This window comes from Gymnogyps californianus, chromosome 5 (genome assembly GCF_018139145.2).
Source record: "Gymnogyps californianus isolate 813 chromosome 5, ASM1813914v2, whole genome shotgun sequence".
Lineage (NCBI taxonomy): Eukaryota > Metazoa > Chordata > Aves > Accipitriformes > Cathartidae > Gymnogyps > Gymnogyps californianus.
Genome location: NC_059475.1, coordinates 53,454,832 through 53,472,089, shown reverse-complemented (window position 1 = coordinate 53,472,089; position 17,258 = coordinate 53,454,832). Strand labels below are relative to the sequence as shown.

At 41.4% G+C, this 17,258-nt stretch overlaps 1 protein-coding gene across 1 annotated transcript in view; it reads left to right on the top strand.

Annotated features, from left to right (window-relative positions):
• FBLN5 (fibulin 5) overlaps nucleotides 1-17,258 on the top strand; it is a 48,474-nt gene that overhangs the window by 18,954 nt on the left and 12,262 nt on the right. Inside the window, exon 5 of the mRNA XM_050897555.1 lies at nucleotides 14,451-14,573. Within this exon, the coding sequence (XP_050753512.1) occupies nucleotides 14,451-14,573 (123 nt within the window). The remainder of the gene's footprint in view (nucleotides 1-14,450; nucleotides 14,574-17,258) is intronic.

Sequence of the window (17,258 nt, the reverse complement as noted above, 5' to 3'; positions counted from 1 at the left end):
GCTTGGGACATGAAACCATTTCAGAAATACATGATCCATCCATGGCTCATTCCCTCTGACCTGGGGAGGGATGTGAAATGCTGAATTAAGCACTGTCTGCAGTATTTGATTGGAGATGATTAGAAAGACTACAAATGGAAAAATGCTAATCATGCTAAGGATTTGGTAGGCATGCTTCTGTGCTGGAGATTGTGCCTTCTAAAATGTCCTGCTCTCTTGCATGACTGAGTATGACCAGAGACCTTGTGGTAATAAGGGGCTAATAAAGGAAAGTACTATGATAAAGGAAAAAATGTAATTTAGCTTTTCACTAGAGCAGGCCCACATGATGGAAAATTCACTGGCATGTGCCTTCTGGAGAGTAAGAGCAGGAGTTTGCTCCAGGAATAACCACAGACATTAAATGTTCCTGCTGGTTGGGAACATTGCCTTTTTTGTTTATTTATTTACTACTTTTTTTTTTTTTTTTTAATAACCTAAACAGAACAGGTTTTTTTCAGGCCAGGCTACTTGGAATTGAACCATTTGGCTTGGGAATGCTCAATGTGAACATGTGTCTTTCTGAGCTTTCATGGATACTGTGAGAGCTGGTGGGACTGCCTGTGACATTGGTGATATGACTGGCCACATGTTCAGCCTTTAGCACTAGTCAGCAATTTCTGAATTCTGGTGCAAAGAAGGTAGACTTACCTTGAAGTTTTGGGGACAAAAATGTGCAGATCTGTATGTGTGAGTAGGGCAGTCCTGGTTCTAGCTGTGTTTGTACAGCATCCAATGAAATAGTTCTCCCACCTCAACAGTTTCTAATAAATTAAGCAGAGATTCGCAAAATATTGCCGCTGTGATGAACCACACTGATAACAAGGTTTACAACTAATCTGTATACACAAGTATTGTAAGTATTTTCTCTTAGCTACCTCCAGGAGAGAGTTCAGTGTGCAGTGGATTCCTGTTGCCTTCACAGGCACTCGGTTCTCCCAATCATACTGGTTCCCTGGTATAAGAAAGACATGGGCATACTGAAGGGTTTCCAGCAAAGGACCACTATGGTGGTTAAAGGGTGGGAGCACATAACATACAAGGAGAGGTTCAGAGAAGTAGGTTTACTCTGCCTTAAGAAGGTGAGGCTGGTGAAGGAATTGTATTCCTTGCTGTCTTCAACTGCCTCATGTGAGTGTGTAGAGAAGATGAAGCCAGATTCATCTCGGAGGTGCACATGGACAGGAACGGGCAAAAGTTGCAACATGGGAAATTCTTGTTAGATATAAGGAGAAATGTTATCACTGTGAAGTGGTCAAACACTGGAACAGAGGTTCATAAAGTTTGTGGCTGAAGGTTGTATCCTTGGAGAAATTCACACCTCAGCTGGAGAAGGCCCTGAGCAACCTGACTGAACTGTCCCTGCTTTGAGTGGAGGCTTGGATCAGATGACTTCCAGAAGTCAACTCCAACATGCCTTGTGCAATGGTTCTGAGACTGCAGTGCCTGAAGTGCAGGAGCCTGTGTCTGATACTGGTTCTAGCCTTTAATTTATCTAAGACTCCCATAAAATGAAAGTGATATTCTCTTTGTCACATAGACTTCGAGTTTTAGCATTGATTTTAAAGTGCTGTAAGATGTTTGGATGGAAGCTGATATAGTGAAGTAGAAGCAATAAACGGAAGTGAAGGATTTTATTCTCAGCTTTTCAGTGAAGTGAATCTTGAGTTTCACAGAGTGCAAATTCAGTCAAGACCATCCAGATCAACACATCTGTTTTACGCCGGGATCAGTACAGGGGAAGAAGAGCTGCCCTTTTCTCGATTGACTTATTGATTGACAGGCGGGGGCCAGGACTCCTGCAAGTGTTAGGTAACTTCTATTAGAAATTTTCTTTGCTACAGTTTCAGCCTCACATCTTGTCCTGCCTGGAAGTTTCACAACCATCCAGAACCTGCCATGGTCCTGCTCAAAACTGGCAGTACCTGGGGCTAAACAAAACACAACTTTCTGCCTCTGAAGGCTCAGTACATCTGCTTTGAGCACTTGTTATCTCAGGATTTCACAAATCTTGAAAGTTTCTGTCTTAATTTATGCATTAAAGGTAACTGAATGGGTTTTAAAACACAGAAAGAGAGAGGGAGAGAGAAAGAAGGTGACAAAGCCCTTTGAGATGAAACATCTCTTTTTCCAGGGAGCCATGAACTGAGAATAAGGAGACCAGGAGAATTGCCAGTAGACATCCACATCACACGCTAATTGGAACAAAGTAAACCTCCCATATCCACACAGTTTTCATTTATCCAGGAAGGTTTGCAACCCAGTTGGCTGGCGGCAGTTTTTGGAACATCGCAAGCAAATGTGGCTCAATCATTATAAAACAGCGAACGCCAAATCTGAGTTAAAGCCAGTTATTTGAGCAGGGATTATAGGCATTTTCCAATGATCACCACCACAGAAATAAATAAATAGATGGCTTGCTATGTATACATTCAAAGGGGAATGTTGCCCAACATGCATAGCTCTTTGCTATTAACAGTAATGAGGACACAGCTGTCTGAGCCTGGAAGCCAGTATTTGCAGAGGATAATTCTCAAAGATTTTTCTTCTCCACTGGCTTTTGTCCACTACCCATTCTTTGCTTACAAAAGAGCCCAAAAGGCCCTAACATTTATACAAGAATTACCTTGGCTTTGTGGCACTTTTGAGATTGTTACAAAGCATACTGACACATGGACAGATCTGAAACTCGGATGAAATATGACAAACAATTTTCTCCCCTGATAAGCTCCCCAATGCCCTTAGTGCCAAGCATAACACTCTCTTCGTAGTCAATCATGACAGCTCCTAGAGCTGCTGGCAAGGGTTGCTGCCATGGGCAGGGAACTGAAGCTCTCCCTTCCTAGGAAGGACTTCTGACTCCCACTGCCTGCAGAGCTTGCGGCTGTGCCTGGGCAGACTAGTGATGTTGGTCACTTATAACTGGTCAGCTCTACAGAGCCTCTAAAGCAAACATAAAACTGCCCCACTGTCCAGACACACGTTCTGCAAGCACTGTTGGTGCAGCCAGGCTCTTTTCCCTGGTTTTATCAGCTAGGTTCAGGGAATAAAGTCTTAGATGCCTGGAGGAACACAAAGCACCATAGTCTCCATTGCACGTGCGTTTGACTCACGCAGTTCAAGTGACATGAGGCAATCTACAGCCATGCCACCTCGGCTGGAGCCTCCTTGCATGCTCAAGCCAAGCAGCTTTGAATCCAGTTCATTCCTGAATGAGATGCTGGTGATGATTGCTGAAGCTTTGTGAGAGATTAGTTAGTGATGAATCTCGTATTACTACTCCAGTTCCCCATAATGGAGATCCCTTGTTTAGATACATGCATGGGGTCCTCTTTTTTCATGTATATTAAAGATTTCAAGGTATCCTGTGAGAGTGACTAGAGCATCCATACTGAATTTTCTCTAGGGCTATGTACATATTGCACACCTAGAATCTTTCTTGTATTTTCAGGTCTCCAATACTTCACTCCCTCAGTTGTTTGCACAACGTGCTTGAGCCATGGTTAAAGCTTTTGTCATGTCGCACGTCCGAAGTGGCTGCATTTTAATGGAAGAAGCAACCCTTCCAATAAAAGTTTCTGTTATATCCTGCAGGTGGATATTTGCATTCCTTTGTTTTCATTGCAGCTTTAATTTCTGGATCCATTTGGATCAATTTCTTCTGCCGTATTAAAAGTAGAGCTGTTCTCCTCTTTACTAGTTATTGTGGTCTATTCGCAGTCTCAGACCTCTTTAGCCTGCCAAAACACTTGGAAAAGGAGCTCTTAATGACTCAGTTAAAATGTACGGTCAAGAAGTTCACTTATTAGAGGAAATGTAAACTGACCACCAATTGGCTAAACCAGCTGGCTGGACTATTTGTGCTAGTGATTTCTCAAAGCTCCCCGGGGAGTGAAAGTGGGAGTAGCAGTTCTCTTCTTTTAGTCCTCTCATGCTCTGTACCCTAACAGAAAAGTCTTTGAAAGAATTCGTTGGAGGAGAAGCCAATAGGATTTCACAGACACGTTTAAAAGCTTTATAAATAGTGCTTTAAACTCCTATATTTTTTATATATTCCTTCTTACAGGGTCTTTTTAAACTATCCCACAGAATTGCAGAGAAAATATAAAATTCAGCCATAGAAAATTCACTTTTTCAGTGTTAATGGTTCTACTCCTGTGAAATTTTGTAAGCCTTTTCTAGAGGTTCTTGCATGAGACTATTTCATATCATGCAGCAAAGGGAGGACTGTAAGGACCTTTTGCTAGAAGTATGTTTTAATTTCTTAGTGTGCATTTCCTGGCTCTGATTGCACATCTTTTTCGTTTCCATTGCAATAGAAAGTGTCACTTACTTACATAATCTCCCAGCAGCTGGGAGTATTCTCAGTAAGCGCTCACTGGCTCCTCTCACCACCCTACCAGCAGATTTTGAGAAATGGGTAGCACAACAGTAGCATTCCATTTATTCAGCTGAAAAATATGCTTCCTGCTGATGAAGATGAAACCATGTTGAGCAGCAACTGCTTGGTACCTCCTAATTCAGCAGGTTCGGTGTCCTCAGTGGGATGCTAACATATCTCTACCCCACTCCAGCAGGGTACTTGGGTCACTCTTGTTCTGTTGTACCACAGCTACTTGGAATAGCATTAAGTGCAGCGGGGAAATAACTGAGATTCCCAAATCACATGCACTGACCATGGATTTCATAAGTTGTGCAGAACCTGCAACAGGAAATCATGAATCCAGAGAGTACAGTTATGCTCCAGTCCGTGGAGTTTCCATGTTTAAGCAAAGCCCTTAACTGAAATCAGTAGTTTGTCTCATTTCTGATCCCAGAATTAACATGCAGACTGTGCATTTGTGCAAAAGTTCTCACGGGACACTGAGAATAGTCCACACAACCGGGTGTCATCTTTTACCAACAGGGAGCCCTGGGAATTGGTGGGAGTGAGGAGCTGTGGTCATGCAGGTGATGCCAAGTGTATGAACCATGCACGGGTCTGTTCTGAGCAGAAGGGGAAGAGGCTGCTGCCCTTTTTGTCCCCTTGGTATGCACTTATCTGCATGGCTGTCCTATAAATCTCAGTCACAAAAGCAGGACTAGAACTGTGCTCAGAAAGCAAAGTCCTTTCACAGTTTAGCTGTTGTTTATCATCTTTGAGTAACGTTAAAAGTGTGCTAGCTAAGGAAAGCTCAGATAGCTGGCAGGAGATCTAGAACCTGTGACAGATGTTGAGCAATTTTCATACCAGGCAGAAGGAGCAGCATTACAGATTCATGCCTCACACTGTTTAGTATCCACTTCAGGCTGACCATCTATTTGAAAAAACACTTTAATCCTTGTTTAGCAATCAGCCAATAACATAATGCATATGGGATGCAGATAGAAAATGAATTCAGCAATCAACAGCCAGTCCACAGACACTGAAATATGCAATTAAACAGGTGTTTAGGGAGTTGATCTTGGATTGTGTCCAAGCTCAGCAGGGTCAGTCCTCCTTGGAAAAAAACACTGACCCCACACAGCAGCAGTTTGAATTTGGCTTCAGTCTGCACTTTAGGAATGTGGCATTGTTATTTCTCCCCTTTTCTTATCAACTGTAATTATCTTGAGAAAAAAAAGTTTTGAGAAAACATGTGATTTCACTGAGTAAAAATCTACTACTGAGGAAATTATTTCTCAGTGTCCAAATAAGGAGTGGGGAGAAGTTTGGGGAAAGTGCTCTGTTCCAAGTAATCTTGGAACCTATACCTATGTTACTGAGCTCGGATGTTTAGTCCTGGCCTGCAATTATTCCTATAAAAAATAGACATCCAGTCTTTGCATTATTTTGAAATGGAGCCCCGAGGGTTATAAGTGACTGAATGAGCTTCAGTGTTTGAGCAGACAGAGATTCGCAGCCTTGAGCCTCTCTGCAAGAACTTTGTATCTTGAGAGTGGGGTGAGCTCCTGGGGTTGTGATGGTACAACAGTGGGACTAAAATAGACAGAATAAAATAAAGAGGTAGGGCCCCCAAATCACCCACATCTCCCAGTAGAAGGGGGAAGAAGACTTTCCATGGCAAACTTTTTTCACTCTGCAAGACCTGTGCTCTCACAACTGTCAAATTAATCTTCAGCCTTACTGTGTTGAACCCCATGGTGCTAATGGCTCTCAAATAATCATGATGGAAAAAACATACCCACTTTGGTCAATGGTTGATCAAAAGAAGGAAACACAGCCATAGCTACTACTGTGACCCACAGAAATTTGTGGCATGATTATCAGAATTCATTACTTAAGAAAGGAAGTCATGCATGCTAAATATGTTCCAAATAGAACAAAATGTAACCGTCCATCTGCAAAACAGCGCACATTGCCAAAAGCATATCGTCTTGGAAATCTGCTGTCCACGTTGGCTTCCCTCTTGAATACAGAGTCCAAGCAAAGTTTCTCTTCTAATCGCCAAAGTCTCCAAAAACGTGGTTCTAGCTCAGACATGATAAGTCCACATCCTTCCATGATAGCTCTCTGCTAGGGGCATTATCACCTTGCCAGCCAGCAGGGAAAGGAGCTGTCATGGAGGGAGTGGAACGGTCACAGCACCCTGAGCATGGACCATGCCTGTGGAGGGATAAGCGTAGTCACGGATCCCACCACTTACAACACCAGCAGATGGACTTAACAAGGCAGTAGTCTCCCTTGTTCCTGTAGTGGCAGGTGCAAATCATCTCCTTCAGATGGAGCTTCTTTGGTAACCTTTCCACATGCATTTACTCTGTCGTGTGGTATGTAACCACATGCTCATAAATACCAAAATGAAACTCATCAGTATTTTTTTTTACTTCTGTTTTCTTTTAAAAGTAGCCTTTTGTCAAGAAAGTCTTGTCCTGAGGGACTCTGATATTGTCTCTGAACTGATGAGCTGATCTTAAGGACTTTGTTTCCTTCTGTATTCTTTAATGTGTAAAGTCCTGTTTATGCACAAAGTCCTGCTTTTCTGAGCAGAAGAAAGGCAAAGAGTGTCTTTGCTTGCAGTTTTTGAACCTCACCTTCCAGTGGGCAGGTGCTTCCAGTTCCTCTGCTCCTTCTGCTCTTGTCTGCTGGCTTTCTCCCCTGGCTTTCCACCTCTTAAAGTCATTTAGCTTGCCAAACAATCTCCTACTTCCTGCATGTCCACTTCCCTTAACCTGCAGTTTAGTCCTCTCTGGGCTCTTTGATTCAACAGATTGTCTGTGGTAATAACTTGGATTCTTTCTCTTTATCTTGCTTCATGCTTCATAAAGATCCAATCATTCTATGTGTCCTGAAAGGAAGGTGGTTGGCATGCCCAACATCTTTAGGCTGATGACTCAACATCTTCTAGCATAAGAATGTTATCAACATTTTCTAAATTTTCCGTATTTTTTCTGCAGTTACTACAAACATTAGAGGTACAATATCTCTCACTAAAAAGGAAATTTATTGATAAAAGTACAAACAAAAAATGAAAAATTGCACATGCATACATTTAAATCTTTGCAAAGGAAAAATTACTTGGAAGAACTTTACAATTTCCTATCCCCATTTTCAGTGGTTTCACTGGCCAAGATAGATCTCCTAATGGCCTAGGAAACGAAAAAAGATGTAAGGTAAGCAGAAAATCTCAGGTGTGATGGTTATGGATATAGATAAAAATAACTAAACGTTGAATGATGTTAAATCATTCAACGAAGACTTTAAGACATCACTTTGACTGCATAACCTCTATGTTTTGTGACACAGGCCATAGAACCTTGCCCAGCAATTGGTGTTTCAAGCACACAGTTTTTTGCTACAGCATATTTCAAAGAAGAAATACTGTTCGGGTATAAGGCCCTAAAGTAAGGGAACATCTACCATGTGCTTTATTATGTTTTTTACATGGTTAACCAGTAGTACTACTAAAGTTTGTGCCTTATTTTTATTTTGAATTTTTCTTCTAAACACTGAATTTCATCCCATTGTCTTTTGATAGCTTTAGTGACCATCTCCAGCTAAAAACTTTGTTTCCATGAAGATGTTTATAGATCACAGGCAAATATACCTGGAACCTTTTCTTGAGTAGATTATTAAATGGAGCATTATCTTGCTCTAAGACAAATTTTCTTGACTTGGAATTGCTCTTTGGAGATTTTCTGATCTCTCTGCAATATTGCTTTCTGAAGTGTTGACACCAGAAATGTATTTCAGTAATTATTTTAGTAATGCAATATACAGTGGTAAGAACAATTTCCTGTGTCTACTCAGTGTTCGCATGTTTATGCTTGTCCTTTCAGCAACACTGTGTCAGGAAAAGTTCATGTTCAAGTGTTTATCTTTAATTACCCCAGAGTTATTTTCACGACCAACGTTTTTTACTCTTGATATATGACCTTGCATTTGTCTGCCTTGAAATGCACTTTCAAATGTGCCCACCATACCTAGCAAATTACTTTTGTATGAGTGCTGTTCACTTCTTAGTTCCTAACTCCACCAGCTTGTGATCCTCTGCATTTTATCCCAAATGTGGAAAACAGTGGACCAAAAACAGATCCTCAGGATCCTGTAGACGCTCACAGCATGATCCCACATTTATGACGCTCTCTTGAGATTTCTGGTCTCCTAGTTTTAACCTCTTTTATTTGAGCAGTATTGAATATGCCTGGTCTTAATTCAATGGATTAGAGTATTGTTTTTCTTTTTATGCTGTGATTTCTTGCGACATTATTGATACAAATGAGAGTCCTGCATTCTTTGTGGACATGAATCAGTATAAAAGATCACTACGTCTTCTGATGAGAATTAGCCTCCCTGGTGAGATGTGGTGTTGTGCTGCAGTTTGACATCTAGGTTTTCCTTCTGACTATATTAACATGCTGCCCCATTTTTTTGTATGCATGGCTTTTAAATTATTTCATTTTTTTTAGGTTTATGGGCAATGAATTAAAAATTTCATTCATTGTTCTATGATGTGGCTAAATTCTAAAGAATTCATGAAGATTGCTGCTAGCTTTTACAGATAATAAAACACAAAGCCAGTAATTTGCATGCTAAACACAAGTCGTTCATTTATTTATTTTGACATTGTAAATGATATCTATCCAGTCACTAGGCATCCTGCCATCCATTAAAAATACAATCTGTACCAATAAAAACAAATCATCAGCACATCACATCCCACAAAAGGCAGCCAGGCAGCCAGAAACATAAAAAACCACTTTCTCCACCCTTCCAATCCCCAAATGAAACCCCACTGCCCCAGCCACCTCACCTCTGTCGAAATGTCAAGTAAACAGAACATCACACCCCAGGGTTGCTAGACCAAACCACCACAGCCATAAATTTTTAAGGCAGACACACTGAGCTAAGAGAGAGGGATGTGGTTAATTTTGGAGTATTCAGGCTCAGGCTCTTGCAGCAAGGGCTTCCTGACAAATGTATATGGAGATGCCGCCTACCTATTCTCACATTCAGTCAGTAAATGAAAGATCTTTAAAACTCATGGCTTCGAGCCGTGAGGCTCTGTGTTCATTCTAGGTGGTATTTCTTAGGAGGCAGAGAGCAGCGGTCTGGATGGGCCGTGTGGTTGCTCTCAGTATTCAGTTGGTAAGTGAATCGTTCCCACTTCAGGTGAAATTTTAATTTCACTCTGGACTTCTGCCTGAACTTCTGCCCTTGGAACTAGCTGTGGGAGCAGTAATGTGAACACAACAACTGGAAGGATGGATGAGAGAATATAGATGACTGCTAATTTGATAGCACACAGCAGCATAATCAAGAGCGGAGACATCCAGGGCCAGCGTTGGCCAAGCACTCCTTGGCAAGAGAAGTTTTGAACAGGGATCCATCCTGCCCTGCCTTGGTTCTCTAGTGTGGTTTTAAGTGCTGAACAGCTGCTCTCAAAATCGAAAACCTCTAAGGAGTCACCCAGAGTCTCTAGTCACTTGGGAAAATTTGGACTTATTCAAAATGATTAGGTATGACGATCTTCAACATCCTCTTCTTTTCCTATGTAATTTCACAGCAACAATCCCAGTCCTGTCTGTAAGGGTAAGAAGAGGTATGGTAGCTAGATAACTCTTTCAGTTTGCCACTGACTGTGTCAATAGTTCTCTCTCTCTTTCAGTAACTACTGGAAACTTTGAGGTTCAATGCACCATTAGGGTAGAACAGTAACATTTTGAGTAGCATAGAGTTTAGCTGAAAGAGCCTTTGATGCCTCTGAGGTAGAACATAATGCTTTCAGAATGATGGTTAATCTTTTACTTTAGATCTCATTAGCCAATGTAGAGGCTGCACAAAATTTCTGAAAAAGTCGCATCTTTAAGTGTTCACATAATAGGGGCAGGTTGTATTGGGCTACATGAAGGACTACAAGTCAGAAATGTCTGTGACCTGTTCTTGCTTCTGTCTTGTTGAGTAGTCACAGGCTAGTCCTTTAATTCCATAGTCTTGAATTTCCTGGTTAAAATCCAGGGGCACTGATAGTTATTACCAAGTGGGACATTGCAGGGTTTTGTAGTACAGTTTGATTTGTATTAGGATTGGAAAGCTTCAAATAAAAATGGACTAACTGTGAACTGGCTATGTATGTAAGAGGAAAGACCCTGCCCTGAATAGTTTCAGATGCTAAACAGTGAGGGAGGCTGGACTACAGCAGAGATTTTGTTATCCTCATTTTTCAAATAGGAAGCAGAGCAGTGGAAGATGAAGAGCAAGGATGAGTTCCCACAGGGTAAATTCTCAGCACATGAGTTACAGTGTGGTCCCTGCTGCTGTGCCGGTTCCTTGTCCTGCATAGCAACTACCAGGTACCTTAATCTGTTTTCACTGAGGACAGATAAAATTTATATTTGCTTCCTAGTTCACCTCATGGCAATTCTTCTTGTACCCACATACTGAGTAATCTAGCCAAAATCACAGAAGAGGTATTCAATAATGCTAGCTATTAGTAAAACCTAGACTTGCTCTTGGGATGCAAGTAATGTTTTCTAAGGATCTTGGCGATGCAAGGTACTAAAAGCAGGTTGAGTATAATGAAAACCATCCTTGGATATCAGTGAAGGGTGACACCATCTGATGCTTTCACGGTACTGATGCCGAAATCATCAAATATCATAATCTATTAACACTTTGAATGGGGGGCAGTGGGGTTTCTGGGGTTTCTAGGGTTTCTTGCTAGCTTGCTTCACTTTAGTAACTCTTCTGCTCTCCAGCTAATTACTTTGCAGCTCAGACAACTCATTGCGGTATTTCTTTCCATGGTGAAAACTGCAACACAAATTATGCTGGGTCAGAGGCACTCTTCCAGGCTCCAGAAGACTGCATCTCAGGGACTTCTTAGCTGCATGTGCTATCCTTGTATTGAGTAGTCCCTACAATTTTTTACTCTCTGAACTTGTCTTATCTGCTTTGAACCTACAAAACTATTGACAATTTAGTATCAGGTACATCTAGCATCACAATTTTGCTCTAGTATTGTGTATGACCCATCACAATGGCAGAGGTGGTACGAATGAGCTTTGAAGTGATATTCCCAAGACATGAACACACCTGAAATTTATGTTTGAATGGAACAGAAATAAGCTGTGCAACCAGAATAAGAAATGTTTTACACATTATTGACTAGCTGTCAGATTGTTGCCACTTGCAATTTTCCACTCAACCAAAAATGCCCTGCAAGTGTTTTGATACAGTTTCTATGCTGGCACTTAAGTCTAGTGAATCCATTATAGGCAACCTCTCAAAGTTTTATGGTTAGTTTTCTCCCCAGTGGAAACAATATGGTTTTTTTTTCCCTTTCCCTGTCAAATGCCTAGTTTTGACTTTATTGACCACACCAGTTCTCACTGTGTAAATGGGCTGGGCAAGGCACCCTCTATCTCCCAGCTCTGATAATCTTGAAGAGGATACCTAATAGTTAGCCAATTGTTGCACCGACATTTTTCTCAGTGTGCAAATATCAGCTTTCACTTAGTGAACCCATGTAATGTAAATAAACCCTGGCAGTAGGCTGGGATTATACTACCTGTTTGAAATGAGAAGGCTGCTTGCCAAAAATAATTGATTTGATTGCATTCACTGGGTCTGTCAAAGTTTAATGGTGCATCATGGTAAGGGGCAATCTTAGAGAAAGCCAGAGACATGTAATATAGAACTGGGTGTGTGCGCTCAGGCCCATGCAAAAAGATTTGATGCTACCAGTAAAGCTGTTTATTCCTGTTGGTTGCATAAGACTTCATTAATGATGTCAGTGAGGTATTATTCAGTGTAAAACACAGGGAGTCAAGGTGTTCTGCACAGACAACTTCAGGTTGATCAGGTTTTCTAGGGACAGCAGAAACTCCCCAGGTAGCCTCCGTTGTAAAAAATTTTGCATTCCAATGGAAATATGTCTCCAATACCACCACAAAAGATGAACACTGGGAGTAAGCAAAGAAATCTTCTTGGTAGATAGCAAAGAAAAGAGGATTGATGTCTTACTTTTCCGGAGTGACTGTACTGCTGCTCATGCAACTGCTACAAGGATGACTCGGGAGCAAAACCGATCCCGTAGCCACCCATTGCTTTTGGTGAAGGATGCATGTTGTACCCCTGCAAGAAAGGTGCACCACAGAAGAGTGGAGGAACTATAGTCTTCAAACAGCATTGCTACCATATGTGGTGGTAAGACCCTGACCCACATTTTGTCTCCACTGTGCTTCATCTATTAATATTACTGGAAGTAGGGAGCATGGAAAATGAAAATCTCCTTTTTAAGCTCGGGGTAGGCTAGAAACAGCAGAATTGGCCAGATCCCAAGGTCCCACTCCTAAAACAATAAGGGAACATGACAAATAGAAAGCTTTTTCATTTAGAAAACATTAATGTCCTTCTTATTAAATTTATGGTTAGATAAAATCTGTGTTCAAATACTACCAATTACGTGTGATACACCGTATGAAGGGAGGATTCAGAATTTTTAGCCCAATCGCAGAAGCAATAGCTGAACTGAACAACATATCTATGTACCTATATAGTCTAGACTTGTTATCTTACCCCTTTCCCACTTCCCCCACCATTTTGCCAACCTTCATCTGGCCAATAAATACGTAGGAACCGATGTCCAACAGAGTTACTTACCTCTAATTGTGCCACTCTTGTTATCTTACCAGCTTTGACTCACCATAAATTGCTCTGGTACAGATGTTGGCAAGATAAGAACTCTAGACTCTCTCCATGCATATAATATGTATGTATTTATTTATATATATGAACATGTTAGATACACTGCTGTGGTAGATTGGATCAGTTATTTCATGACTGCTGGGATTTTACAGCCAACTGGCTGTGCTAGGTGCCTCAGGGGCAGATACTGAGACGTAATTCCTGCCCTCTGCTGCCTGCTCCAGCCCAGTGTGTTTGTGAGATATTTTCAGTCATGACCCAACAAAGTCTGGGTTAATAAGAATCAGGGGGGATCAAGGGAATAGCATTGCTTGGATGACATAGTACTTCAGCAAAGGCCAGCGCACAGTATGCTGGAATAAAAAGTAGTTTAGGTATCAATAAATAAAACATAGAAATCTGAGTTGGCTGAAAAAATGACACAATTTATCTTTTGATATTTCCATTTCTGACATCTAGAGGCAAACCCAATGCCAGAAACATCAGGGAAGAGATTGAGCAAGGAGGGATTCAAATTGAACTTCTGACTCTGAAAGGCATTTTTAATCAGTTAGGTTCCAGAGTCCTGGCTTATATAAATGTAGGAATGCTATTCACCTTCTTTGCAAAAAAAAAGCCCACAACAAAAACATCCTAAGGGGTTGTAATAAAAACCCAAATACATTAAAAACAATGAAGATGGTAAAAAAAATTTAAACAGAAAAGAATTTTATTGTCAGGAAATTGATTCCAGGGAAGTATACATTTTTTTTGTCAGGTAAAGGTTGATTTTGGTTGCACCTTCTGTCAGAAAAATTACAGTGAGATAATCTGCGTTGGTGGGGGTAGGAAGTAATTTTTTTTATATGTCTGAGTTGTGTTTGTACATCTCTCGAACTCCCATTCATCTCTTACTCCGCAGTGGGGTTATATAGCCCTTTCAGCAGCCTTTCCCTAGGGCTGAACACTGCCCTGTAGCATGGAAATCCCAGTTCAGTGACAAAGCAAATGTGGAAGTAATAAAAAGCTTGAGGTAATGAGATCCCTCTCTTGAGGAGCTCTGAGAAACACTGGGTCATCTGCAAAAGGGAGAGATTTGATGAGCACCCTCAATTCTCACTGCCCTCAGACATTTATTATTATGAATTTTACTTCAGGTTATGGTCATTCTCTCTACTCCACCACACTTTGGTTCCTCGCACGCAGCTGGTGTACACATTGTGAGTGCAAGTCCCTGTACAGTGTGAACAATCTTTTGTTGTTGCCATTTCTAATCTTTTCTTGCTGTATTTCTGTGTTGCAGATGTGGATGAATGCGCTTCAGATTCTCACCAGTGTAACCCCACCCAGATCTGCATAAATACTGAGGGGGGCTATACCTGTTCCTGCACTGAAGGCTATTGGCTGTTAGAAGGCCAGTGTTTAGGTAAAACCTTGTTCGATGTGGTATTTGAGCATCTGTGTATGCGTACCTGTGAACAGCTGAAATAATGTCACTGAGCATCTTTGTCAAGTACATGGTTAAACCTTCGGCTACGTGGAAACTTTCTTTCATCTTTGTAAGTGCCAATGGTATGCTTGGCAGAGAGACTCCCTTGCGGAACAAAAATGTAGATGTAAATGCCATATGACTAGCATCCATGTAACACGTGGGATTTTCATATTCCCAGTCTGAAGGATTCCCTTCATATAAGATCAATCACAAGCATGTATACAAAAAGATGTATTCCCAAGCAGACCTGTCCTTTCCACACCGTGACAGTGTAGACCTGAAGGGATCAGTATTTGATACCAAGAAACAGGCCAGTAAATCCCTAGATTCAACCAACCCTTTTGCTTGGGGGTGAGAAAAAAATTACCTCTGAACTGGGTGCCGTTTCGGTAGCTTCCAAGCAGTTTTATTTCGATTTTAGTATTTTCCTTGCAGCAATGTCCTGTTCATCCTTTTAGCTCAGCCCTGTTGAAAAAACATCCCTCGATAAATAGCACGGGAAAACCTTCCAGCTCCCCTCTCCTCCAGCCCATTCCCTTCACTTGACATGCCCATGGGATGATGAAGTAGATGTTAATTTTAGGTACACAGATAGGACCTAGGAGATAGGCTACAACTTTTTTTTTTTAAAGTTTGCTCATTATTTTTTTTTTCCCCTCGGTGCAGGCTGTTTGCCTGCCAGCTCTGCGGAGCTGGACCGTCCTGTCACAAAACCTCCGCTGGAGAGAAAACGGGCTTTCCCTGCCCATTCATCCCTGGAGCCTCTCCAGTTATTTTCCAACTTTCTCCTCCCAAGTACCAATTCCAGTGAAGGACTGACTCACGGCTGCCCTCCTAACTACTGCAAACAGCTGCTGTGTAACTAACTCACCTGGCAAGGACAGAGCTGAGCCTTGCCCAAACTGGGGTCTGTGCAGCCATAGCTGTTTGGGGGGGCCACTGTCTTGTAGTTCCCCTGGCATATGAAGTCTCCAAGCCCCCTGCTCCTCAATCTCTGATAATGCCTCTTCTCTTCGAAAAAAAGTCTTGTGCCAGGGGTTGTACAGGCGTACGTGATGGGGTGGGGATGAGGGAGGGCAGGGAGGGGGATTCTGCTCCGCATCACCTGTTTGTTACCCATTTACTTCTCCCAGTTACAGCCCAAATGAAAGGGTTGTGTGCAGCATTCAGGATTTGGACACGGATCTAAAGTACTTTACTGCTTGATGGATATACCAGAGAACTGAAATGGCTGCATTGCTGAATTGATTCGAGTATCTGCTTATGCTATTTAAAATAGGCAATAACATCCCAGTGTTGCCCACTTTAAGTAATCATGGGGTGGATTATTACAAGGCAATGCAAAGAGCTAAAAGCAAATTGTGTTTAGAGTTGCTATATTTTTCCCTAAGTGTCAAAAATGTCTCAGTTTTCCATACTTTCCACTGGCCTTGGAGAAGTGATTTTTGCTGGCATAAAGCAGTAAAAGACCATTTACTGTAATCAGAGGGCTGGGTTGGGTTTTAGAGACAGGCTTTTTTGGTGCACTGTTAGTAAACCACAGTTACAAAAAGCTACACTTCTATCTGTTGTAATTATCCCACTAAAGTTTATACAGGAGGAGCCAGTACAGCAGCATCCGCACAACCCACCCGCAAGAAAAAGCCTTGTAAAAGTCCTTACCCTCAAAATGTAGCACTCTTGAGATAACAGTCCTGCAAAAGCCAAAGCATGTATTTTAAGTAATGCATTGTGTCAGTGAAATGAGCTATTAATTTACTTAAACCCCATGTCACTTTTTGCAGGATTTGGGCCAGGCCTACTGCTGGTGTACATACCATAGCTGACCCTGGCCTTTAGGTTATCTTGCTATTTAGAATGCAGTGGGAAATAAAAGCTAGTAAGGGTAAAACTGAGTGTCAATGTCCTTGTTATTTTACACAGAGAGAGTATTTCCAAGACTTTTGACATTTTCAGAATGATTTCCTGAAACTTTCTATGGCAAAACTGCCCCAACGAGGCCAACAACATAAACTTGAATTGCAGGATGTAGCTACTTATACAACAGATTCACAACATTGTTGTTGTTATGGTATTACCACATGACATAAATGTTCAAGTCGTTCAAGAATTCAGTTTCCCAAGACATTCTTAATATTTAACACTAAAACAGGAAGCAGCCAATTTAGCTAACAAATAATGAACTGCTGGAATTCATGCAGATATATATGTATACGTGTGAAACATAGGGAGAATACTGTCATTTTGATTTTCACGTGTGTTGGAACCTACGGTGGGGGTCATTTCACCAAAATGTGTGCGTTCCTGCTTTGCTCCTTCTGGCAAACTGGCTGGAGATAATACACTTGGTTTTCTGCTGCACAAACTCAACTTCAAAGCTTTGAGAGTAGCCACTAAAAAAAATCTCTGTAAATCAAAAGCCAGTTGATACCAAAGGAAATGTAAAGCCTCGAAAGGGCAACTACTCCAGGTGTTTCATTCCAGTTCTTAGTCCAGGAGCAAAATTCTTCTAGCACTTACCATCATACGTATCTTAAAGCATTTTCTTGTGCTTGTAACAGTCAGTTGCATGTATTGCTAATGCTGCAATTCGGCCCAAACTGCTATTTTGGCATTAAA